General features: G+C 47.9%; 2 protein-coding genes across 3 annotated transcripts; one reads left to right on the top strand and one right to left on the bottom strand.

The window, feature by feature from the left end:
- Positions 1 to 438: 438 nt before the first annotated feature.
- Positions 439 to 4,972, top strand: TMEM121B (transmembrane protein 121B; the record flags this gene model as incomplete). Its single annotated transcript, XM_083821296.1, has 1 exon — positions 439 to 4,972. One exon carries the CDS (start codon positions 439 to 441, stop codon positions 1,999 to 2,001), a length of 1,563 nt encoding a protein of 520 aa, XP_083677422.1. The 3' UTR covers positions 2,002 to 4,972.
- An 819-nt stretch (positions 4,973 to 5,791) lies between these two features.
- IL17RA (interleukin 17 receptor A) lies at positions 5,792 to 26,434 on the bottom strand. Of its 2 annotated transcripts, none has more exons than XM_083821292.1 (13): positions 26,226 to 26,434; positions 21,029 to 21,053; positions 18,691 to 18,837; positions 17,312 to 17,436; positions 16,045 to 16,171; positions 14,075 to 14,122; positions 13,826 to 13,983; positions 12,614 to 12,691; positions 12,108 to 12,183; positions 12,008 to 12,022; positions 11,036 to 11,137; positions 9,902 to 9,943; positions 5,792 to 9,350 (listed from the first exon to the last, which is right to left on the bottom strand). In XM_083821292.1, the coding sequence occupies exons 1-13, from the start codon at positions 26,343 to 26,345 to the stop codon at positions 7,843 to 7,845; spliced, it is 2,571 nt and encodes an 856-aa protein (XP_083677418.1). In that variant the 5' UTR covers positions 26,346 to 26,434; the 3' UTR covers positions 5,792 to 7,842. The 2 variants fall into 2 exon arrangements, with proteins under 2 accessions (XP_083677418.1, XP_083677419.1); XM_083821293.1 differs by having other exon boundaries at positions 5,792 to 9,347.
- Positions 26,435 to 26,864: the final 430 nt, after the last annotated feature.

Raw genomic sequence — 26,864 nt, 5'->3', positions numbered from 1 at the left:
TGGAGCACCTCCAATTTTTGGGGGGGCCGGGGGCTGTGGCGTGTGGCCCTCCCAGGGGGCTCCGCTGGCGGGGGTCTTGGGGCAGGCACTCCGAGATCAGGCGGAGAGGGGAAGCCTTCCCCCTCCCCTCTCCTCCCCTCCCCTCCTGGCCCCCCCGGCGCACAGCCGCCCTCCCCTCGCCCCCCCAGCCCCAGCCCCAGCCCACCCCCGCCGCCAGCGGAGACGCCCGCTCCGGCTGCCGCTGCCGCTGCTGCTGCGGTTGCGGCTCGGCGCCGCCCCCGGCCTCCCCCGCCGCCTCCCGGGCTCTCCGTGCCGCCGCCGCCGGTGCCGGTGCCGGTGCCGGTGCCGGTGCCGGTGCCGGGGGCGGGCCGGGGGCGGGCCGGGGGCCGCGGCTCGTCCGTCGGTCCCGGCGCGCCGGCTCGGGGGCCGGCTCGGACCATGCACCGCGCTGCCTCCAACCAGCGCTCGGTCTCCTCCTCCTCGGGCTCCTTCCAGCCGCCGCCGCCGCCGCCGCCGCCGCCGCCGCCGCCGCACGCCGCCGACCGGCAGCCCCTCTTCCCGGGGGGCTCCAGCAGCGGCGGCAGCCGGCGGGACTCGGGGTCGAGCTCGGGCTCGGCGCGGGCCCGCCGCCCCCGCAGCCCCCGCAGCAGCCCCGGCGAGGAGGAGGAGGAGGAGGAAGAAGAGGAGGAGGAGGACAGCATCAGCATCAGCAAGCCCCTGGTGCCGCCGCCCGCCGCCCCGCCGCCCGCCGCCGCCTCGCCGCTCCCCAGCAGCAGCAGCAGCAGCGGCAGCAGCGGCAGCAGCAGCAGCAGCAGCGGCAGCAGCGGCAGCCCGGGCCGCGGCATGACGGCGGCGGAGCTGTACGGGGCGGCGGCGGCGGGCGGCGGGGCGGCGGGCGGCGGGGCGGCGGCGGGGGCGCTGCTGGGGCCCGGCGGGGCGGCGGGCGGGCGGCGCTGGGGCTTCCAGGCGCTGTCCCTGGTGCTGCTGCTGGGGCAGGGCGCGCTGCTGGACCTCTACCTGATCGCCGTCACCGACCTGTACTGGTGCAGCTGGATCGCCACCGACCTGGTGCTGGCGGCCGGCTGGGGCATCTTCTTCTGCCGCAACAGCCGGGCGCGCCGCCGGGAGCGGCCCCCGCCGCCGCCCCCCCCCGGGCCGCCGCCGCCGCACCCGCTGCTGCTGCACGGCCCCCCCGGCGGCCGCGGGGCCGGGGGGCGCGGGGCCGGGGGCCCCCCCCGCGGCGGAGACTTCGCCTACGCGCACCTGGCCTGGCTCATCTACTCCATCGCCTTCACGCCCAAGGCGGCGCTGATCCTGGGCACCTCCATCCTGGAGCTGATCGAGCTGCGCCTGCCGCTGGGCACCACCGGCTTCCGCATCACCCTGGCGCTCTCCGCCCCGCTGCTCTACTGCCTGCTGCGGGCCATCGGCACCGAGGGCTCCGGGCAGCTGCTGCTGCCCCCGCAGCCGCCGCCGCAGCACCGCGCCGCCGCCGCCTTCCTCGCCACCTGCCTCGACCTCCTCGACAGCTTCTCCCTGCTCGAGCTGGTGCTGCAGCCCGGCCGCCCGGCGCCGCTGCCCGCCCCGCTGCGCTACCTCCTCATCGCCGTCTATTTCCTCTGCCTGGCCTCGCCGGTGCTGTGGCTCTACGAGCTCAGCGCCGCCCGGCCGCCCGGAGCCGCCCGCCTCGCCCTGCACCTGCTGCTGCCCGCCGGGCTGCTGGACGCCCCGCTGCTGGCCCTGCGCTGCCTCCTGCTCCTGCGCTACCAGCAGCCGCTCTCCCTCTTCATGCTCAAGAACCTCTTCTTCCTCGCCTGCCGCGGCCTCGAGGCGCTGGAGACCTGCTGCCTCCTGCGGCCTGCCGCCGCCCCAACGCCCGCCAAGTACGGAGCCCCCGCCATGCCCCCCGCTGCCGCTGCCCCGCTGGCCCACGGGCTCTCGGACGCCGACGTGGGTCCCCACGGGTATGTCAACGCCTTGGCGGTCACTGCCCAGGGCTGAGACCCCACCGCCGCCGACAATGCTACCGCTCCTCACCACGAGGCTTCTTCCAGGCCTCCTGCCCCTCCGTGACGCTCGGAGGAGCCCACCCTTTCCCCCGCCAAGACACCGGGTTGCTGCGTGACCATCGGGGTCCGGTTTCCCTTTCCTCCCCTCAACGGCAGGGACCGTTGGATATTTTCCCCCTCGTTTGGGAACCCCTGCTGACTGCGGTGATGGGATCCGAGTGGGGCCCAAACGACAGCCACGCGCCTTTGGGGTGCGCGCAGGGCAAAGGAAGCGCTCCCTGGTTCCAGCAGGTCTCCCAGCGCCGCCACCTCTGCTTCAATACAGAGCCTGAGGGGGTCGGGGAGAAGCAGCAGCCGGGGAGCCTCTGGAAGCAACCTGCTCGTTTCAAGCCTAGGAGACCCTTCCTCCTAGCTGAAAAGTCTACCTCTGTGCTCCAACCTGTCGCGTCTTACGTTGACTTCACACGCTATGGACCAGGTCCAGGGGCTCACACCCCATTTCACTACCCCCGAGACATTTATTTCTGGTGAGAACAGGGTTTTACTGCAGCCTACTGCTTATTTCAGACAGCAGCACCCACTCGCTGGGGCTCTCATTTCTCTGTGAATATGCATGTTTACGGGATCAGTGTCGGTTTTCTTTTATGCAGAGTGTAGGGGTTCATTTGATGTAGGCCGGGAAGGCTGGAAAGATTTCCTCTGCCCCCTCTTTCCACGTCTGTTTGAGTGCATGCTGAGCCTGCAGGCTGCCCCTCTCTCAAACCATGGGCTGGGTGCTGCTCAGGGTGGCCCTGCACTCGATGCACCTCGCAGCATGGAGAGCAAAGCGCTACAGGAGTCTCTGAGGGGCTCATGAGCCTTGGCGAAAGCCCCCGCACCAGCATCCTGTCCTCCGTGTGCATGGCCTTGGGCGGGGGGGGACACACAACAGTTAATCATAGGCAACCTCTTGTAGAAACAGCGTTATCTTTGGTTTTAAGCTCCATGAATGTTTGGTGCGGGTTAAGGCCTGCTCTTCCGCCTGGCTCATGCAGCTCCTGAAATTCTGCGTGGAAGCAGGAGCACAGAGGCCACGCTTGGAGGAAGGACTTTGTCCCTCACAGGCTTTTATTTTGTTATCCGGGCAAGGCTGCATGCGTTGGAAATATGGCACAGTTTCCTGTCCAGAGCCTTTTTTTTCAAGCTGTCCTGATGGCAAGGGGACCATGAGCACGACCAGCTCCTGCGCAGGGCCCACAGCAGGCCCGCAGGCCCTGCCCGGAGCTCTGTGCCCACACCCACCCTCTTCCAGGGCTCCAGCTTCAGCAGGACAGAGCCCCCATCCCACCCCCTTCCCCAGAGCAGGACCACCACCACAACCTGTTTACAGCCTTGCCAACTCCCAGCTCCCGCGGGCACAATCGTGGCTGCCGTGGGGCTCTTCCCCCAACTCTGGGAGCTGGACAAGGTGGGGCGACGGTGCTGTCCTGCTCAGAGCTGCAACTAGGAGGGCCGGCTTGCTGCTCTCCCCCTGCCAAACGGAGAGCCGGCAGAGACTGGGCTTAACTTTCCCACCAGTGCTTTATTTTTAACCTGAGCCCTTGGGTGGGCAGTTGTGTGAATTTTGGCCAGTGGCCATCTCTTCTGTAACTTCTTTTTGTCTGGACAATCTTGGTGCTGTGAGTGACTGTGATTGTAAAACTAAGTACTGTAAACTTTTCCTATGTGATGTGAGCTGTGTCTAGGGGATGCTAATTTCCTGGCCAAAGGGGGTGTAGTCACAGGTCTGTTATGTCTGTACAGATACTAGTTTCCTCACACCTTCCCTTCTCGGTGTTAGGCAGGTAACAAAAACTCAGAGCTACAGTGCTGTTCAAGAGAGAATGAGATGCTACCCGCACCTAGAAGTACTCCCTGCTTCAGTCAAACAGTTGAATGATAATGATAAAAATATGTGCCCAAAATAAGGTGAAGCAAAAAAGGCTATTCACCCCCAGCTATGTTTTGCTGCTCCTATGACGTGGTTTGTGATAGCACCAGAAGTGAGTGAAATCCCTAATACACTGAAGCATAAGCATAGTTGAGACACTAGAAGAATCACAGCAGAATTACTAATGAGTCTTACTTCATGCCCCTTCATAGCGCACAAGCTGCCGTTTCAACAGGGAGTGCCTTTTTTTTCATTTAAGACATTAGTGAGAAAATGGCATAACAGGAACTTATGTAGCCATGGCATATTCAAACCTTTGACTATATTGAAATTAGAGTTCAAACTTGTCTCCAGATACAAAATTTGCCTGGGACAGATGACACTACAAAACAATGCTTCTATTGTGTCAAATTCCCCTGTAGAAGTAGTTCTCTATAGCCCCACAGTTTCTAGGTTGTAAATGTGTTGTTTGGAAAGCGTAAAGCTCTTGTAGCAGCTGGCTGTACCAAAGCCCCCCCCTGCAATTAAAAGGGCAATGCTGCTGCTACTTCAATTACTTACTACAGGGAAACATTTAAAGCTCTGCAATGCCCTGTTTATAAGCCTGCTCCACCTTTTGAATTCCCTTCCCTTTGGTAATTGAGCTCTCACTTCCATTTACACCCTTCTGCCACAAAATAGATCTGTCTGTAGAAGAAATGCATAGTGGCACCGTCCAAGTGCAAACAATACCTCACCCAACGCACCTTGCACACCTACTGTAGATTCTGCCCAACATTAATTACTGGTCCAGGTCAGTAACACTTTGCTAAGGTTGTGCCACACAAAGACATACGTCCCTTGGAGTCCTGTTACAAGGCCTGTAGCAGAACTCAGCTCTTTAGCATTTTGTTGCTGTTTGCTATCCTGGCAAAAGAGATGGCTACTCCCAGAATGAAAAAATGAAATGAAAGATGAAGCCTGCGGCCAGTGCACATTTAGCATCCCCCGGCATTAATCAGAACTTGTATTTTTTAAAAAGCAAGATTGTTAAAATAAAATTAGAAACTTGTGACTGATTTTGCGCTTTTATTCCCTCCTTTGAGTCTTGCTGAGCTTTTCAATTTTATGTTCAGGGACCAACAGATGCATTAGAGTTACTTGCTTTCCTCACATTGGAATGCTAAAATAATGTCTGGATTTTTCCGTCAAACAAACTTCTTGCAAGTGAAACCGAATCCTAAAAGCTGCAACACCACAGGGACTACTTGAGAAGGGAATGACAAAGGCAAAAAAAATCCAGATGACACTTCTGAGCTTCCTACTTAAATGATTTACAGAAGTGAATACCACTTGAAAAGGGCTCATGGGAAAAAAAAATATATTTAAATGCTAATTGCTGTAAGATAAAAGAAATTTCAAGAACTGGGATCAGCAAGATGACAATTATTCACATAATCTGAGAAATGGGTTCCCACTGGAGAAACACCAAGCTCACAGTTACCACTTGCTGAGCTCCTGCTGGATTAGGTCTTGTGCAGACAGGAAATGAAGGTGGCACCGAGTCTGAAGTTTGGATGTGTGCAGAGACTGTCCCTCTCTCTGTTTTTCTAGGCATTTAGCTGCAGAGAAAGCCAGCTCTCTTAACAGCCCTGCCTCACTGACAAGCCCTGCACAGAAATTACAAACATTCCACTTCTGTAACACCCATTTTGCAGGGACACACACGCCCCTCCCATAAGAAGGTCTGCAGCTGTATTCATAAGCACCTTGCAGGCACGGTTTGGTGTTTGTCAGCTGGTTCAGTTCTGGTTCTGCCTCAGGTTTGTCTCAAATTTCTAGAAGAAACACTAACCTAAGGAATTAGGCAGAATTGAGGACAGGAGAGTAGTTAAGTAAATATATCAAAAAGTATTCTTGTTTTTAATTTAAGAAACAAAACACAAGTTATAAACAAATACAATTACAAAATACGCGTAATACAATATTGGTTGCAAGTCAAAAGAGCAGATTATTTTCTGAGATCAGACTTTCAAAATCTGAAATAAAAAAAAAGCTCACAAGATTTGACAAGTAAACATAGACAAGAAGACAACAAGCTTGTCTGAATGCAAGGCAGAAAGGCCTTGTGTTCAAACCATTATCCAGCAGGCTGGACTGCAGAAACTGTGGTAACAAGGAAGGTAAATGCCTGCCTCGACTAGCCCACTGCCCAGTCTATGCTACGGGGGCCAACGTGCAATTACTTGCAGGGAACAACTCTTTTTAGTGCATCCAGCCCAATCTTTTTGAAAGATCGGGAGTTACCATCACGGCTCCGGGAAGATCAACCCCTTAGTCTATTATTAAGAAGTTTCCACAATGGTTAGCCTGAAATACCCGTGCTTGAGTCTATACCCACACAAGGAACATCTCACTCATTTTTGCTCAGCCACTGCTAACTCAGTAATAATCTCTGCTCTCAAACAGTATCTGCTCAAGGTACACATTCCCCTATCCTAGCATCCCAGGAGGCAATACTGGCTCCAGTCCTTTTTAAAATTTTCATTAATGATCTGGAAGATAAGGCAAAGCTTACCCTCGGCAAGTTTACAGATGATACAAAACTGTGAGGAGTGGCTGATACACCAGAAGGTCTTGTTGCCACCCAGAGGGACCTCAACAGGTTAGAGAAGTGGGCCAACAGAAGCTCATCGAGTCCCATGAGGAGAACTGCAGAGCCCTGCCCCTGGAGAGGAACAGCCCCAGGCACCAGGACGTGCTGGGGGCCGCCCAGCTGGAAAGCAGCTTGGCAGAAAAGGGCCTGGGGGTCCTGGTGGGCACCAATTGGACGTGAGCCAGCAACGTGCCCTTGCTGCAAAGAAGGCTAATGGCATCCTGGGCTGCATTAGGCAAAGCACTGCCAACAGGTCAAGCTTCCCTCTACTCAGCACTTGAGAGACCACACCTTGAGCACTTATCCAGTGCCAGTCTCCTCAGTACAGGAGAGACATGGACATATTGGAGAGATTCCAATGAAGTGCCACAAAGATGATCAAGGGCCCGTAGCATCTCCCTTATGACGAGAGTTGGGACTGTTCATCCTAGAGAAGACTTGGGGGGGATCTTATCAATATACATAAGTACCTGAAAGAAGGGTACAAAGAAGACAGAGCCAGGCTCTTTTCATTGGTGCCCAGTGACAGGACAAGAGACAGCAGGCACACACGAAAACAGGAGGTTCCTTCCGAACATCAGGAAACACTTTTTTATTGTGCAGGTGACTGAGCACTGGGACAGGTTGCCCAGAGGTTATAGAGTCTCCCTTCTTGGAGATATTCAAAAGCTGTCTGAACATGGGACCTGTGCAACCTGCACTAGGTTGCCCTGCTTGAGCAGGGCTGTTGGACCAGAAGACCTCCAGAGGTGCCTTCCAACCTTAACCATTCTGTGATTCTTTAGAGACAGCCCCAATCTAGCTGAAGTTTAAGGCACAGATCTTTAACACAGTATTTACAACAAAATATTTAAAATATTTATTAAGTTGGCAATGCAAAGTTTGCCATCCTATGTAAATCTACTCTCCAACTCCTGGCCTTGATTTCTGTCCAAGTACAATAAAACCAGTACAGTTGTAGGGAGTTCTGAAGGCACAAGTGGATGAACCACAATAATTTTTCTGCAGTCAGTGAGTGAGGATTCAATACAATGCATTTCTCCATGTAAACTGCCTCTTCTCTCACAGTGATGGCTAGTATTTGATGCTTCTCTCCATACAGAGATTAGAAGCAGAGATTGTTGCCCACCTGCCAGGCCATCCTGCCTCCCGGCAGCAGACAGGAAGAGCCCACCAACAAGTCATTTGTAACACCAGGACAAGAATGGTGCTGGAAATGCAGTTTCAGCATTGTGTGTGGTACTGCCTTCCATCTGTGCATTTCAAATGGAGCAGATCCCAGATAAAACCTAACAGCCCTCTGAAGACTGGCTCATGTCTATCAGCTCAGCTGGATAACCCCACTCAGAGCTCCGCTGAATGTCCTGGAAAAAAAGCTGCTGCTGGAGGCTCTTTAGACTGTTCAAGACCTCTGAAGAGAGTTCATGAAAGGCCACCTTGTTTTCCTCCTCGTCCTCTTCCTCCTCCTCCTCCTCCACAAGGTCATCGGGAGGCAAAGGAGAACATCTAGAGATGTAGCCCTGGTCTGACTGGACTGACTGTCTTTGGTCTTTGCACTGGTCATCGAAGACCAACTGGTGCTGCTTGTCAGCCTCCTCTTGGCAGAAAGATGGATCTGAAGGAATGACATTCTGCTGATAAAAAGAGTACATGAGTCCATTCAGATGGTGCCTCAGTTCACCTGAGAGGTTTGCAGGACTCTGGTCATCTCTTGCTGGAACTTCACAGTCCTCATGGAGGATGACGTTATTCCTCATTGGAAAACTTGCCTCTAGAAGAGGAACTCCTTCCATGCAGTCCTCGTTACTCAGCACATGATGACCAAGTATATTTTTATCTTCCATGGAAGAGACAGGCTCCACTACCTGAACTTGAGGGGCCTCATCCATAGGAATGACCATCATCTGAGAAGTTGGATCTCCACACAGATTAAGCTGAGGCTGTAGTTTACAGCCCCTGCTCTCACCTTCGTGCATGTGGAGGTTGACGACATAACAGCAGTTAGGGTCAGGCTCCCGTAGGTGCAGCTGCTGTTTCACAATTCCACCTGGTTCACTTAGCAATGAATCCACCTGGCTCTCTCTGTTTAGGGACTGCAACTCTTCTTCATTATCCAGGCAGATGCTTTCAGCCTCAAACCAGTTTGGGTGTTCCATCTGCCAGTTCCTGAATTTTTGTACCGCTTCTTTCAATTTCCTCCCACTAGGGGTATCAATGTAATTTTCAGCTGTGATTTCCTGGATTCGATGTATGCGCCCAGGTTCAAACTTCTCTAAGTCCTGAATCCGAAAATAAACATCCTCAAACTTGTCCATCAGTTGGTACCTGGATGTGACGTTGAACAGATCAGGTATATCCTTCTCACTACTTATCCCATCAAAATAGCAGACTATATACATTCCAAAACAGGCTGGCTTCTTGAAATCTGGCAAGATCAAATTCAAGGCAGGGGTGAACAGATCTCCCGTTGGCTTTTGCTGATCTTGCTTGAGACAAACAGGCACGCTCCCAAGCATGGCCTGCCATTTGGCCTGGGTGCCTCGTGAGCATAAGATGATGATCTTTGAAGATAGGTCTTCCATTTCCTTCTTCTGTCGAGTAAGCCAGGGTAATGGCCCCAACTCTGAGATCTGATGATCTTCTAGCAGGTCTAAGGCTACAGCGGTGCCACAGACAGTCATCAGAAACTCGGCAAACTTCAGTACCACATCCACATACAGCAGGTGATCGGCAGAGTACACAATCCAAACTTTTCGAGGCTTTAAGGGTGGCAGAGGAAGGTCAGTAGATGGTACTGCTGAGAGACAGAAAAATATCAATCCCAGCCACATTCTTGAAATTGTAATGATGCAAACCAGTAGCAATCAACACAGGAGGATGTTAACAAAAGGTTCTAGCGACCACCAGTTTTGAAGCTATTTTAGTAACATATGCAGGCAACGCCTTATTGCGGAACTTTTGTATTAAAGCCCAGACAGTGGAGCTATGATTTATAATAATGCTTGGGTGGTTCATGTAATTTCACCACACAAAAGTAAAACACACTGGCTCTAAGAGGCTTGAAAATATATGTTCCCTGCTGGAGAGGTGAGTGCACCCCAAAACAATCTCCTGTTCCTATTGCTTAAATGATTATCAAGGGTTCTTTTGCCAGTACAGCCTCAGATGTGTCAAAAAACCCCATCACTTTACAAAACAATTATCTCAAATCTGCCAAAGACAGCATTCCAACTTCCATATCCTCTGTCCAATGCTACAGGAACACAGGAGAATCCCTTTTTAGACAACTGCCCAAGACTTCCAGAATATATTACATGCATGTGATAGCACACAAGCAGGACATCTTACCAGTTTGCAAATCATGGTGGCTGCATTTCCCTCGCTGGTGTCCTGGAAGAGAGAGAAAGTCACTGTCAGTTCTGAAAACAAGAAATAAAATTAGCCCCTTCAAATGACAACCCCTTCCAAAAGTTACATTCAAAAACCAAACTCTTTAGTAGCATGGGGATGAAGATGACATGGGGAGGGAGAAGCCTAATAAGAAGTATACTAAATGAACAAAGACTCTTTTACAGCCAATTTTACTTCACTACATTTTCCCTTGGAGAGGAGAAGGAATGCACACACAACCCATTTTCTCCATCTTCCCCAGATCTGGACAGCCTCTCAAAAAGTACAGAACCTCCAAACATTCTCCTACTTCTCGTTAAAGAGAAGAGGCTTTTTTTTTTTTTAGAGAGAGTTTTTTTCTTAAGAGGCTTCTCTAAGGAGGTGACTAAAATGTCCCCAGCTAAATGTTACAGTTAGATTTTATACTAAGAATTTTTCCAAAATATCTCCAATTACTCCTCTCAGGTAAAAGCACAGTTGCACAACTCGCAGTTGTGAGTTGCACAGTTTCCCTACGATAACTGCCCCATAGTTACAGCACAAAAGACTAGGAATTAGTTCTTAATCACTCAGTTTTCCAGCCTGCACAAAGCATATCTTTGTGACCTTTGTGACTATTCTTCTTCCACATTCACTGAAAAACATTACTTAAACTCAAAATAGTATGAAAATGAATTTTGCAGAGACTTTGGTGGACAGGGGAAAGACCATGTTCTGGACAAACAGGAAGCTTCTGCCTTGCAAAACTCTTACAAAATGCAGAAGAAAAATAAATGGAGAGGAGATCTGTAGCAATCTGCAGGAAACAAAGGGCTGAACTATGAGGTTTATTTTTCCCTTATGAGCTCTTAAGCTTTATGAAAACGGAGTATCAGACAGCATAATTCACTGACAGCTTTACTTAACTAGGTGGATGGTATTAGGCTGCTACAAGTCCCACAATGTAGAACAGAGTAAAGTGTTTACATAGGCATTATTTTAGTGGCAGTACATCAGAATGGCAAGGAAGAAAATAGTAAGAGGAATAATTACGGAAGTAGGAAAAATATTTTTAGCACTGAGTCTTTTGTTTCTAGGTGGTATGAGTCTTACCTGCTCGCTTTTTGGTCATACAAATGACACCTGTTATGACTGATCCCACAAGAAATACACAGATCCCAGTGATACACCAGTAGAGCCATATAATCATATCATCTGTGGTACAAAAAGAGCACTCAGACATTACTTTATACAAATAATGAATTTCACTCGGGAACAGAAGCTTCTCGAACAGCAGGGGCCAAGGCAGAAGGACCACGGCTTTGCCCAAACCAATGGGTAATCCAGTACTTCACCCTTACAACATACCGCAGGTGGTATGACATCCTGTTTTCATGATGATGCTCTGCACCACAGGCGTGCTCCACAAAGAACCATATGTGCAACACATTGAAAACACAAACCAATAACCTTCCTCTGTACACAGCAATCAGTGTTTATCCAGCTTTGACAGGCATGCTGCCCATGTCCTGCCTGTTTCACGTAATACTTCTTCAAAAAATTTTTATGATTTTAGGTGAAGCATTTTTTTTCAGACTCAGGTATTTTTTCCTTTTTACATCTCTAGCAAAACCAGCACCTTACAGGTTTTGGTGCAGCCAAAAAAAGATGTTAAATCATTATGCGTATGATTTATCTTGACATTCATAAAAATGAATATATGCAAGCTATTCTCTCCAAGAGCTGCTTTATATTATGCAAAATTTTTAACACTAAGCAAAGTGACAGATAGTGTTTCATATTAAGACTCTTCTTGTCAAAAGTGTTTCTCAAAGAATTTTATGCAAGTGAAGTACCTCTGAAAAAAATTGCTCTCTAAGATTCATGCTGCATAAAAAAATTCATGCTGCATACAAATACTTGCCTTCTTCAAGCATGGCGAAGTATCTCTAATACAATTCATTCTGAACTCAGTGGTACAAGGGGACATTTCCTGCTCATTGGGTCAGGGAGGATCATTTGGTACTCTATATGACAGTAAAAGAGAAGCAAGAGAAGTTTCAGGGTACTGGAGGAGCTTCTTACCTGATGGGTCTGTACCTGCAAAAGATTAGAGTTTCATTAAAAAATTCAGCTCTCATCTGTAAAACAATTAGAATCTAATTTAGAGAAAAGGAGTACTCACTTGGAGCTGGTGTACATGGGATGAAAGTAGAGTGTCTCAGGCAGTCTGTGCCACAGTTTGCAAAGAATGGCTGAATCTGCAGTCAAAATAAATTCAGAATACAGAAGCTATTCTTAAAAGCAATTCTGTTATAACTTGATTTTCCCCTTACCTCTGCAATCCCTGTGTTTTAGCACAGGTACACAGAATTCCCATTTCCACTTCAAAAACAAGATTAATCAAGAATTCTTATGTTATTCACTATACATTAACAAGGCAGTGAGCTCCTGGGGTGGCACACCTGCCATTCCCTGACTTGGCAACCCTACACTAAGAAAGGCCACTAGCTACAGAGAAGACATTTATGTAAAAAAAATAAAATCTTTTTGATAAAATCATTTTCCTCATGTAGACAATGGCTAATCTCCAAATCTCAGAACAGAACACTGGACAAAACCGTAACATTCCTAAACTGCACACTGCCTTGCTGAGGAAGGAGGAACATAGGGACAACAGTAAGACCCCACCTGTACTTCATAGCTGCAGCAAGCTCTTAAGTTCTTCTCCATTTTGATTGTGACATTCGCTTGTGATTGTAGTTCGCCCTGCAGAAATCAGATGTGAGTTAACAGATGGAAGAAGAAAATGGAATGAAAGCAGGAAAAAGAAAAGAAGTTGAGATGAGAATATGGAGTGTTACAAAGAAGCATAAATTCCCCCCCCCCCCCTTTTTTTTTTTTAAAAAAAAAGGCAACGACAGACCCACAAAGAATGAAACAGATAAATGGTCTGGCCACCATCACTGCAGGTGTCACATATGACTGATACGGTTACGCAAGTGAAAGAGCAGGCTAAGGCTGCACAGGTAACAGGAAACATAATTAAGTTTATACACTGCATAACTTCAAATATGTTAAGCTTACAGTTTCTTAACAATGTTAATGTCTAAGGTTTTAAATGTGTAAATGTATGATTAACAAAGTTCCTCATGTGTTTAATTAAAAAAGCTGTCAACATTGATGCCTCTGGACACTTGAACAGAGGACAAGTTGTCCTTGTTACCTGCAAAATAACAAAATAATAAAATGATAATGTAAATATATTCTTTACAACGCTTAGTAGAGATACTCAAAAATGAGGCATGTTACTCTCTGCCAGGGAAATGTGCACACAGCAGTACCTGCTTGTGTCAGTAACACCACCACCTATCAGTACATGGAATACGAAAACTTTGAAGTATGGAAGGAATGGAAAGATTAATCAAGCTGAATGCCAGCTTATTTGCCCTCCCCCAAGGAAGGGTGGGGACTTGTAACAAATATTCAGTATCCCTCCTCCCTCAGATGCCTGAAAAGGGAGTTTTATGTCAGCAAACTGCATCTGCTTTGAGCTTCTCAGCAACACAGGCTGTAAAACCTGCAGGAATTGATTGTCAGTTTAAGTGAAGCACCTGTTACAAATGCTCATTCTTGATCTGACCTCACTGCTGACAGACTGCTCCATGCATTAGAAAACATATCTTTGAGAACCTCTTTTTGATCTTTTATCCACCAAATTGAAAGAAATTTCCCTTTTCCAAAGGCAAGATGATAATCTGAGAAGAACACCTTGAAAATTGCAGTTCAAGTGCATTCAGTAGATTTTGTACACCTTGGCTCCAACTCCTTGTTTAGCAACTCTTACAGAAATGCTTAAATTACCACAGAAGATATAATTGATATCATTTATAAGGTAATTACCTCTGTGACTTCGCGTGTGATCATTTTACATTTCTTCTCATTCAGGAAACTGGTCACATGAATTTGGTATCGGGTTGACTCCATCCATGGGTTAAAGCTCACAAGCAGAGTCATATCATCTAGACTTTTAGCTTGGATCCTGGGCTCCCACAGGCTGCCTGGAAGTGGTGCGGATATTCCCGTGTTTCTTAACTGTCAGAAGCATTTCAGCAGGGCACTCATGACTACACAGCTCAGACAAATTCTTACCTGTCTGTATACACGGGGTGGTTCTTTTCATCAGAGAGTCATTGCAGTCTGCAAGACATAACACCAGTGACCAGTCAGAAACATTGTACTGCCATTTAGAAAAAACACACATTTTCTTATCAGAAGCCAGACACCTAACTGAGCCTACCTTGATGAGTAGACCTTTGTTTCAAAGAAGTAGAAAAATTCTACAGCAGAATAATATCAGTTTCCAATGTATAAACTAGCCCCTCCACTGTTTTTTTTTCCTAAATAGAGATATTAATAAGAAAAGTCTAAAAACATGCAGTATTTATTAAGACAGTAATATTTGACAAGCCCTGCTAATAGAAGACTTGTACAGAGAAAGTCACAGTGGAATGAAAACTTCATACTGAACTCTGGACCCTGAGTGTTGCAGCCATAGTTTCCTCTAAAAAGCATTCTGCCTCAGGAAAACTATGAAGTTGGAGTCTTTCTTGATCCCAAAATACTTTTTCACATTTACAATTCTGAGCTTAATTTAGCAGATTGGCCCTGCTCTTCGGGACCTTTTTCAGATTCAAATCTGGAGTCACACATTCAACATTTAGCAATGTGGGATTTACAAGTCTAAACTTAAACTGTGTCTCTCCTCCAGGGCTTGGACACAAAGGAAAAGAAAGAACTCCCTACAATGGTTTGCTTAAACAGTTGAAAGAAAACATTACAGATCTTAGTTTCCAACTTTCAAGTTCATGCCCCTGTAATTCACAGGTAAGCTCTAGCCAGCAAAGCTCCTTGCCACTGCTGACCTTGACACAATGCATTAGGTTTCTGAGGAGCAGCACAGGACAAAACCAGAAAGCTCAGTATGACCACGTATGATAAAATACAGGATGGCTGAAAACTGAGTGTCCCCTTCTCCTTTTCCCGCTGACACCGACTGACACACCACATATATTGTCATTTTATAATGAAGTCATGTTGTCAACTATAAGCAAGAAGAAAATTATGAAACATTTTTTAAGCTGTATATTGAATGTATTGATAAAGTAGTCAGTGCAGCCAGAGGGCACTGCAGATGCTCAGCATCTTCAGGGAAAACAAGTTCTTCTTTAGTTATAAGAAAATTTTCACATACACAAGAAAGGGTCAGGCAGTCAGCTCTACCAAGTTTCTCAGTAAGTCATGCCCATTTGTGCCTTTGAAGTCAAAATTCACGTGCCTAAAAATTGGTATTAGGAACCGAATTTAACTTGTTCTGATTTGGACATTTTGGTCTGTACTTCCAGTTTCTACAAGCAGAGGGGCAAGTCTGAAAGATTTAAAATTAAATAAAAGCAGCGATGATAGTCTGCAGAGAACATGAGAGATTAGTCTACAGCCCTACTCTACTCATTTAGGCCAAATATCTTTGTACCTTTTCAGTAACAAAATTCAGGAGATGTAACCTATCTTCAAAGAGCCCTTCAACGTGGCACCTGTACTAGTTTTCAGGTTTACTTACAACTTTCTGTTTAGACATCACTGTAGCAGAATTCTTAATGAGCTACAAACACAATGTCTCAATTCAGAGCCCCAAGTCCACAGCTTTGTCTAGCTTTCTATAGAGCGCAACATTTTTTATAGCAGTATCTTCCATGCAGGAACTACTGTCAAACAGAATCAAAATGTCTTGTCTTCACAGTATTGTCCCTCCATGTGCACCTTATTCCAAGTAGAGATTGGACAAACTGCTGGACACAGGATCCCAGAAAAAAAAAAGGACAGTCTTGTAGCCCAAATGATACATGCACTTTGGATATAAAACAAGGGAGTATTGTAGAAATATTAACACCACAGACATTCAAAACAGCAGTATTCAGAAAGGACACCAAGTTCTTATAACATTATCACCTTATTACCAAACTTGCTCACAGTTCACGGGCTTGGTCTGGAAAAAAACAGGTCCATAAACTGTCAAACAAAGCCCTAAGTTCAAGGCCCGGGAAAACTAGAGCATCTCTTACCAGGCATCGTGAGAGACGTGGACTTGCAATTGTAGTCTCCATCTACGCTCAATTTGGGCAGGTGGTAGACAGTCACTTGATAAGTTTGGCCAGGTTCCACCTCAAAACGGTTAAAAGTGAAATTCCACTGAAAACAAAACACATTCAAGGATGTAAACTGAAAATGCTGCGCTATCAAGGCACTGAAATTAACAGCTGAGGGGGTGCATTGTGTTGCCTCATCTTATATGATCTTTTTTCTAAAGCTTGACTGTAAAAAAAAAAAAAGAAAAGGAACTGAAATTCATTAAATGTACCATTCCTCTGGTCTGTCTCAAATTCTTGTGTTTGGAATGAGGAGGGAAAAAAAAAGAAGCAAACAGCTATCTCTTGGGATCCCTGAGCTGATACAAGGGTCTCATGCCAAATAACTTTATGCAGTTCCCATTGAACTACACTCTGAATTGACGTAAGGAGATTAGGCTAGAATATGCAGTTTTGAGACTAAAAGTTTAGTCCTGTATAAATCTTGCCGTGCTGTGCAAGTGCTAAGCATTTAGAATTGCACTTGCACATGCATTGTTCTGTACTTGGCCTTTCCATAGATATATATTGTTAAATTTGTATTGTTTTCCACGTATCAGCAGTGCTGTGCAAATTCTGGGAGAGGCAATGGCTCCAGCGGGTAAGACAACCTTCATCCACTTCCGTGTGGTAAAGACCCAGCTCCAAATTCCTCTTGTTCATGAGGGGAGCTGTGGATGCTCATCACTTTCCTAAGCATCCATAAATCCTTCCAGCTTATGCTCTCTCCCTAAAGAGAGCATAAGCTGGAACGACCAGGTTGACACTCCACAGCAAAAGAGTATATGAGAGAGAGGATAGTAAAACGAAAGATTGAGTTACAGAGGCTGTTAAGTGTCATGATGATTAAGCAGAACGCAAAAACTGCCACAATTGTTTGTGGCAACAAACAATTGCTTTAAGCAACACCTAGAACAGTGATACATGCTAGGCACCGAGAGCAACAATACTTAAACCCTGAGAATGGTAAAAGTGAAAGAGAAACCAAGGTAAGCAGGCAGATTGTACATTGTTACATGCAAGCATAAAACAAACTGGAAATGAAACCAGGTCTCAAGGCCAATATCCTGATTGTTACATCAGCTCTTCTGACTAACCAGCCTGTACTTAATGGAAAAAACAAAAGGTAGCCTTGCTATAAAATAGGGAAAGCAGAACCAAAGCCCTGGACTAGAGTAAGTGGTTTGAGGTCCTTGGCACTCACCCGGCCTCCATCCGGACGGACCTGAAGTGGTAATTTGTTCTGAAACTCAAACTGGGCGCAGATCTGTTGATTGCTGCTCACTTGCATCACAGCCAGCTCTGCCCCTCGGAGGTACCGGATGCTAGCTGCAGGCACAGGGCAGAGAGAGAAGTTTTCCTTTTCCTGTCAGCTGCACATGTACAGGTTGCAACCCCCACAGAGACCACCACCGTGCTTACTCTTGTCACAGTCTGACTCCTTTTGAAGCGCTGGGAACCCCAACACAGAGATAACTGGCCATGAAAACAGCGAGCGTGCAGGGCTGACTGACACCACTGCTGGTGACTAACACCACTACAGGTTGTCCTGCACAGCAAGAGCCCCACCCTGGCAAACAAAGGGGCACAGCAGAAAGCAACTGCATCTTCCAGATGTTCTGGCAGTTCACGGGTTTGGTGCCCTGTTTAGCTCTGCCTCTCAACACTGCTTTACACAGTTTTGGCACCAGAGCAAATACTGGGATTGTTTGTACTAAATAAAACAATGAGAAAGTTCATAACCATGGCTACTTCAAATGATAGTGTTACCTGAGTCATTCCTGCTTCTGTGCTACTACAGCTATACTGAGATAACAACTCTATACCACCCTCAGACATAGGTCTTGCAGAAGCAGGAAACAAATGTGCTTAATTCTGTCTTGAATCAGTGCAAAAATTATGGATGAGAGCACACAAGCACAACGCCATAAACAAAAAAGCATCAAATTTATTTGGAGAGTAAGAAAACTTGACCAACTGGTACTTGTTAAGCTTCCAATAAGACAATTAGTCCTTTACCAAGACATACATGCATATAGGAAATTTAGAAGTTACAAGGACTAGATTGCCCTAAATGGGAGGCACTTGCACTGGGTTAACATCACATAAACTACTATAGACATGCTCTCAAATTAATTGTCATTTGTTCAGTTTGTAGATGTAATTCAACTGCATGAGAATGCTGCAGTCACTATTATTGCCTTGAAAGGCCACAGCTTGCACTGCAAACCTCCCTTTTCCCCTTACTACTGTGGGAAAGGTACATGCTGTTCTTCAGTTTGTTTTTATCAGCCCTTCCCATTTTAAATGTCATTATCCCACATGCATGGGAACATTTTCAATTCTTGAATACCCAGCATACTCAAAGCTCAGATTCAGTCTTCAAAACAAAACACAACCAAAAACAAAACCAAAACCACTCCTCAAACGAAACCAAAACAAAGCAAAGCAGCCAAACACCCAAATTTCAAAGTTGTCCTTCCACAACTAGACCAGTGAAAGTTTTCACATCACAGTTCTCCTCCCTGTCCTTACTAGACCGCACCTCATTGCTCTGCTCCACATCCCACAGCCACCTCTTACCATCGGTGGCCACTTTCCACTCTATCCGAAGCACGGGGAGCAGCTCTCCATCCGTCTGACGGAAAACTTCAGAGGAGACACGAAGACTGCTGGGGGCAGAAGGTGTCCAGGTCTGATTCTGCAGCCAGCTTCTCTCTATGCAGGTACCTGCCCAGCAAGCAAAAGCTGTTATTCAGAGCAGGGCAGAGGGAAGCCTGCTTAAGTGCAGTTGTCTGCCCTATTGGTGACGGCAACACGGAGGGGTAAATCTGCACGACAGACTGCTTCACTGCTCAAAAAAGTAGTTTTCAGCATGCAAACACTTTATAAATTACCTGTAATGTTCTGAACTCAGTGTCTCCTGCAGCAAGTCAATATCTCATCGCTAAAACAGATGTGTTAGAAGACCAGTGCTAATTTCAAGCCTTCCAATGATAATGTCAGATGCCCAAGCATTTTTTAAAACAATGTAATTAATTTTTAGAACCTTCCAGTGACTGCTCGTTACACCTCGCCTAAACTAATGAGCCCGCTGGACAGAAAAATGATTTATGTCCGTCTGTACAGTACTAGGGAAAACAGGTCCTGTAATCTCATCAGAAATCAGGTATGACAGGCATTAGACAGACACGATCTACTTAGACTTTTGTCAGACATTTCACTTATTACCAGAGCACATTAAAAATAGCTCTGCTGAGTACCAGTGAAGCACAAACACAGGAAGAACCAGGCTGACAAACCAAGGAGGAGTTGCAAGTGGGAAACCATTACTGTTTGGATGTTTGAAATAGCTCTGTGGAGGCGAGTGTAGGCCCAACGTTATGCATTTTTCTAAAAAAAAAGATTTAAAAAATAAATAAATCTAGAAATAAATATAAAATACCTAGTAATAGAGCATCTGATAACTGTCAGGGTGGGAGAGGGGCAGAACTGTCAATAAAAACATATCTGCGTCATTTGGTATACAGGACCATTCAGACAAAACACTTCTTGGTGTACATCTGAGCACACGTAGGGTAGGCCACATCTACCTAACACGAATTTATAACAGTATTTATTTATAACGGTACTGCTGAAAGACTAGCAGAAGAGCTACTGAGCATGAGCTGTGCTGTGTAATCTATGAATCATACGAACAGGCAGGTGTCATCTCTGAATATATCAAAAAAGAAAAAAGGTAAGAGGTGAAATGATTACAGAGGCTTTGCAGAGCTCTGTATGTAATTCTTTAGCTATTTTGTGCATCCACACAAACACTAAACCTTCTCATGACAGCCTGGCTTTAGGCTAAGGGAATAGACAATCCTCACACGCTCATTTTACCAAAGAAGATCTAGAGAAAACCTGGTAAAATTGAAGTACCTTATGGAGAAGTATGTTAAGCACTAACAAATCTTTTCCCTGCAGCGAAAAAAAACATAATATGAATGAAGAGACAGAATTTAAACCAAATCCTCAATTAAGGCAGCATTTTAATGGTGGAACTGCAGTTTGGCTTCGCTGTTGCCAAGCTGTATTCTTATATCTAGCTGCCAATGGGAAATATGACCCAACCCGATCCCACCCAACCTCTCTCCTGCCTAAAACATTAAAATCTGGTTATTTTCAGCAGTCAGTTCCCCGGTCTGGCATGCCAAGCATGGCTCCAGAAATACGCGTGCCAATACCAGAACACCAAGGAGTTCTGCCGCACCCCCAGATGCCTCCACATACCTAATGGAGGAATGCTGAACAGGCTCTTTTTTTTTTTTTTTTTTAACATTAACAGAAAAATGTAGTGAAGTGTATCAGGTCTGTGTTATTGGTAAAACTTGACCCCTTATGCCTGGTATGTCCGCTGACACCTGCGCTCAGGAGGACCGACAATAACTCCTTTCCTTTTCCAATTCACTGTGCTTCATGCCTGACGATCTACTCATTGCTCTCAGTTGCACCCCTTTACACCCTCTTTTCATTCGAGTTCATACCTTAACTTTCCATCAAGTACTAACATACACGTAGTAGTTTGTAATGAACATATACTGACAAATTTGTCCTAAAATTCCCATTTCTTTACAAACGGACTGTCCTTCTTTTAAATACAAACTAAATGAGTTGGGTTGTATGTTTTCCACACACCCCAACCGTACCCTGGAAAAGAGACTGAACTTCCCATTTTTCTTTTAGCTGGAGCTGATCATGGATCAAACTGAAAACTCCCAAAGCCAGGCACGACAGCAGTGCTGTTGCACGACAGCGACAGAGTTGCTTTACATCTCCCCAACTTCAGTAGAAAGAGCTTGCTGTATGAACCCAGGCAAAAGGAAGAAAAAAGCATGATCTGATAAGAAGACGTTAACAAAGAAAAAACGTAACTTACTATTTTCTACGAGGCAGTTTAAATCCTGTTGGGGAAAAAAACAAACAGGAATATTACTCATAGAATAGAGACTGGGTTGACAATAATTTGCTTTTTTGGTGGCAGAAACAATTTAATAGCAACGCTCCCTCTCAAACCTTGAGCAAAAGCTGGCAGATGCGGCATTAAGGTCCTGGTGCTTATAAAACAAGTGTGCCACCCAAACAGCCAACTCCCCCTGCTCCCCAGGCGTCAGCAGGTCCCATGCAGAGCCCCTGCCTACTCCTGCCCCATCTGGGCTCACAGCCTGCTGCAGGACCCCCAGGACAGGTGGCACTGACAGCCCTGCAACCGTGCCCTGCGTTGGGCAGAGGAGCTGCCGTGTAGCCAAGAGCAGAGAGCATCTACACGCTTGCTGTCAGCCTGTGAGAAACACAGGGGGAATGTAACTGGTTTTGGCATGCTCAAAAGGTCACAGCAGTCACAGCCAACCCGATAATTTGAATATCAGGTACCAGGTTGGTCTGAACTGTACTCTTACAATTACACCCCACTTAACCATTGCAGAGAAATCCTCCATCGAGCATTTATACCCTGAAGCACTGAAAAACAGGTTATGCATATTTAACAGAAATTAAGAGTCGCAGCCTCTGCCTTCCCAAGTAGCTGTCACACGTGATGAGGCCGTGCTTTCCTGGAAATGGATAAACATCTGCCTGCCGGGGGAAACTTGTGAACAAAGTCCTTATTTTGCTTTGCTTGCTTTGATTTACCAATTAATCGGTCTTTATCTCAGCCCAGGATTTTTCTTGCTGTAACCCTCTGACTGTCCCCCATCCCGCTGTGGGGCTGAGCGGCTACCCAGGGCGAGCCCACGGCAGGTGACAAAAATAATGGGCTACTAGCCATGTTTTTTTGTTTGTAACTTAATGACTTCTGTTAAAAACTGACAATTAATATTCAGTCATTTTGTCCTTCTGCTGTTTCAGTTATCAGCAGTTATTGTAAACTGCACCATGATACGGCCCTTACATAAATGATGAGGCATTATTTGCCTGGAGGGCAGCAGTATCTGCTTTCATCTCTGTGTCAGTGTCTCTGTTTATTAGCAGACAAGACAAATAACCGAGCAACAGTTACAATTCCTGCTTTTTGTTTCATTATCAATGTGAATACTGAACCAGCACAGCACACCAGTGGATTCTCTCTCCCTGCAGGTGTATTGTTCCAGGTGGGGTGTTCGCAGTGATGTTCCCAGCATAGATGAGACTCTTTCCTTTCTGGCCACATTTGCCACCACAGGGGGAAAGGATCCTCCCTCCACAGGGCAGCTTGCACCAGTTCAGCTGTTAGCCCACTCCCTTCCCAATCCCCAAAGCCTCACAGGGGCGACCCAACAACTCCAAACACCTAGAAGAATAATTAATCCAGCCAGGAGGTCCTCGCCGTTGGCATAAGGAAACCGAGCGAACAGAAGAAGATGAAGCGACAGCGCAGACACAACTTTACACCAGAAAATGTAATTCCAGAGAATGGCAGCCAGAAAACAGGAAGAAACTAAAGACAAAGACAAGCCACTTTTGCAATAAAATAAGTCAGTTACCTCTAGATTTGCACTGGCTACCTCCTTAGTGCTGGGGAGAATATTGCTGACTTTCCCTTGTAAAGGTCCACCTGACCCACTATCTGATGCACTAGCTCATTTAGGCTGCATTAACAAAGCTGTGGTCAGCAGAAACAATTAACCTAGTTTCCCTCCTTGAGCAAACACAAATTTAGATGATACAACAGAAATCAAGTTGCAGTGGTGATTTTCTGCTCGCCCACGTAGAAGTGGAAGCATGTCAGAAGCACTGACAGAGTCGAGACGTGTGCCAGGCCGCACACAACAGACAGGCGAGCTAATGGGAAGAAAGGGAACAACAAATGCAGAGCTCTGTGTAAAAGCTGAAGATAAAGCCCACAGTCACACAGCGTGCTTGCTGTGCATGTTGTTACGGAAGAGGCCTGAAGCGAGATGTTCTCTTCTCAACATTTTCTTATTGTCTTTCAGGCCCGACAAGCAAAGCTACAGGCATAAATATGAGAGCAAGAAGGTTGTGAGGCTGAAACTATTACTGGTAGAAAAGGACAGGCACAGTCAACTCCCCTCAGTTACTTGTCTTGTTTCCACAGAAAGCTAAACAATTGTTTTGTTTACTTTTTGAAGCCTTTTTCTTCTTTTTGACATCAGAGAAGAACAGGCCATATGTCGCAGAGATCATACGAACGTGGAAAAAAAAAAAAAAAGAGAAACCGATTAACAGCACCACGTCATAACAATTCAATTAAATTAATTGGAGGCCAAGATTTCCCGGCAGGATGCTGTGGTAACTAGCAAGAAACTGAAGCAAGCTGGGCAGGCATCCAACTTTCCTTTAAAGAGCAACTGCTGAATGGGAAGGGCTCCAGCTTCCCCAAATCTGCCTCTCACCTAGGAGCCATTCTGCATATCTCCCGAGGCTTGGCTGATTTGAAGTTTACTGAAGTTTCCCTGTCCGGATTCATCGGTTCAAAGAAGCAGAGATCAATAGGACATGAACACATTATATTAATAATTACTGGAAAATGATTGGTTTAAGGCAACCATCTTCTACAAAAATGGTTTGTGGCTTTTTTGTTTATTTGCTTTGTTGTTGTTTAGTTTAGAAACTATGGAGAAAAATGCTCTCTCGTACATATTCTCAGCAAAATAAAAACCAAACTCAAAAGTTGAAGTTCCTTCACAAAAAAAAATAAATAAATAGGGTTTTCTTTATCATGTTTTGGTAACTTTGATCACTAATCTTTTTTTACGCCAAGAAGTCCAGAAATATTTGAAAGTTTGCAAAAATGGACCAGGAAAAGTCTTTCACACATATATCACCACCACTCATCTTCGTGAAAGATGCTGCATCCATTCTTCTCTAGACTAGTAGTGACTACCCACCAAGCCAGCAATACCGACTTCCAAGAGCAAAGCAGGCACACACCTCGCCAAACCCTTAGAGCTGGCGGGGCTGTTACAAACACGGCATCCCTCTGGGACGTGAGGCGTGCCCGTCAGGAAGCGGTTACAGCCCAGTGGCTGAGCGCCGTGATTAAACACTTCACAGTGAACAACCAGATGGGTATTTAAATGTGGGTTGATCTTCCCTGTGCCTAGCAAGAAAACCCAGCCCCTCCTCCCTGGAGATGACACATCCAAGTAACAGTTACTGGAAAGAGCTGGGTTTGCAGCTGTGTTATTCAGCCTTACTGAAGGCTGGGCAGGTTTGATGGAGCAGTAGTGAATAAGGCCCATTAAGGTCATTTGCTTGCGTTTTAATAAGATGAGCTCCTGCTAACGAACGCTTTGTTTTACTTTTGTTACAGTTACAGGTGTCTACTGATACAGACACAGCACTTTCACTCCTCAGCCCCGAAAAAGCCTCTGCCACATCAGAGTTCGGCTTGAAAACCGCTGCTGCTTGCCCTGACCTACCCCGAGGCAGCGGGAGCAGGAGGAAGTGGTCTCACCGCCCCCCGCCGCAGCCACCCGGAGGGGGCCCAGAGCCACCCGGGGTGGGGCGCAACCGTCAGAAAGGGAAGGGGAAACGGCTCTCGGCTGTCGCAACTTGGGCCGATCGCACTCTTTCCGACGTGTGTCTGCAGCTGTGCTGGTCCTTTCAGAGAAGCTGCTAGAGGGTTTCTTTCTGAGCCGACACATTTCTCACACGCCCGCCTGCATTTTGGAAGGCGGCCTGTTGAAATAACGAGCACTGCAGCTGGCTGACACCGCCGCTGATCTGCGAGCGCACCCTGAGTGTGGGGCACCGTGTTTCCTCAGTGAAAGCTGGTGATGTACCGGTGAACTCCTCCCTGAGTTACAGTGGTTAACGTTCCCTTTAAAAGGGAAGGAAACACAGCCAGGAAGACAGCGTCAGTCAAAGCCCAAGCACCAGGGACTCGCAGGAACTCCACGACGTGCGACTGACAGGCTCCATGTGACAAACAGTGTTTGGGATACCCACTGTTGTGTTAAATGCCTAAGCAATTTTGTAATATCCTCTTTCCCATTTGCTAAGATCTTGCACTTGGTAATTGCACAACACCCAGCCTAAAGTAAAATTGCAGAAGTGGAACACTTTCTAGAGGCGTTTTTAAATAGGAGTGAAAGCAGCACAGGGGAGGTCAGGTAAAACCAGCATAAGTACGTGGCCCAACTTTAGGAGAGCAGACAGAGTAGACAAAGGATAGGAAATGTGTACAGGAAAAGGTTGTAGAAGAAGAGTGTCACAGTTTAGGAGGGGTCTTGGCCTCTTGCAAGGACAGGCAGATGGCACAGGACACGCTCGTCAGCTCAGCACCCTGCGGGTCAGAGCTCACCAGGAAGGGAGGTACTTCTCTGGCACGCTGCCCGACAGCAGTCGTGCCCCAGGCTTCACCCCGTCACATACGTACGGGACTCTGAAGCGGGAGATGTGCCAGCTGGGATTCGTCTGTGCTCCTAAGCATCACATTTCCTTCGCGCAGCTGGCCACGCACACCCCGATTTCACGCAGGGGGAAATTCCTTTCTCAGGAGAGCTAGGAGTGCTTCCAAGAAGCGAAAGCAGGCGGACTGTGCTACACGAAGCACACCGCTTCAGTGCTCGTTTACAGCTCCGCCACCCCACAGCGAACGAACACTTTGGGTTACACACACACACGTGCACAGTCACACCTGAGCGGTGCCCCCCGCACTGCTGGCGGCGTGCGGTGACACGGGAGGCTGTCCAGCTTGGGAGAGAGCTGCTTGCTGTCCAGTTCTTATGTACGCACTGCTACTGTTAGTGGGGAAAAAATGGAAAAAAAGGCAAAGGCAGACCTTCCCCTCTTGTACGAACTCTTCACGGGCACCGTAGCTAAAAGGGAAGAAATAAAACCAGCAGAGCAACGAGCTGTGCCGGCAGCCAGCTCGGTGGGCTCACTCCCCACGCCAACACCTCCCCGGCTCCCCTCTCGCCCCGCAGCGCCTCCTCCCGCCTGCCGGGGGGCCGCAGCACCGGGGGCCGCCCCGCGCCCTCTCCCGCTGCCCGGCGGCGCCCCGCAGCCCCGCTCGGAGCCCGCCGCGCCCGGCCCCGCCGAGCCCCGGCCGCTCGCCGCGGAGGCGGCCCCGGCGCCTCGCCCCCGGCCCCCCGGTGCCCCGCGCGGCCTTGCCCCGGCCCCCCGGCGCTTACCGGCTGGGAGCAGCTGAAGGGCGGCGCGGCGGCGCCCAGCAGCAGGCGCAGCGCGGCGGCCGCGGGGAGGACGAGGAGCAGCAGCAGCAGCAGGAGGAGCGGCGGCCCCGCACCCGCCATGGCCCCGCCGCCACGGCCTCGGGGCTTCCGGGCTCCGACCTGGGCGCGGGGCGGGGCCGGCCCTCACCTGAGGAGGGGCCGCGGCGGCGGGGCGGGGCGCTGGGACGGCCGGGGAGCCCCGCAGCCGGCCCCGCAGCCGGCCCCGCAGCACGCCCCGTGCCGCCCCCGGCCGCGGGGAGCTCGCCTCGTGCTGCTTCGCGGCCCCGCGGGGCTCTGGCACACAACCCGAGCCCGGCCCGACCTGCGTACCTGGACCAAGTACTGCCTGATTTACAGTGCTCTGACAGGAAATGCAGCGCTCAGCCGGCACTACGACGTAATTGCTCGATAACCGTGCTGTGAGAGCAAATGTAGTCAATCGAGAAGTAAATGTGTGATAACAATACTTATTATTGTCCCATTAGCTTCGTGGCTTATGTAGGGACTAATGGCGCTGTGTTTAGGCTGCAGGCATTCCTGTTTTTGATGCACGCACTTAATAAAAAAAGAATCCTATGGAGAAAATGGTAGCTGGCTACA

This window comes from Anser anser (assembly GCF_964211835.1).
Source record: "Anser anser genome assembly, chromosome: 1".
Classification (NCBI taxonomy): Eukaryota; Metazoa; Chordata; class Aves; order Anseriformes; family Anatidae; genus Anser; species Anser anser.
This window is presented reverse-complemented; position numbering and strand designations above follow the sequence as displayed.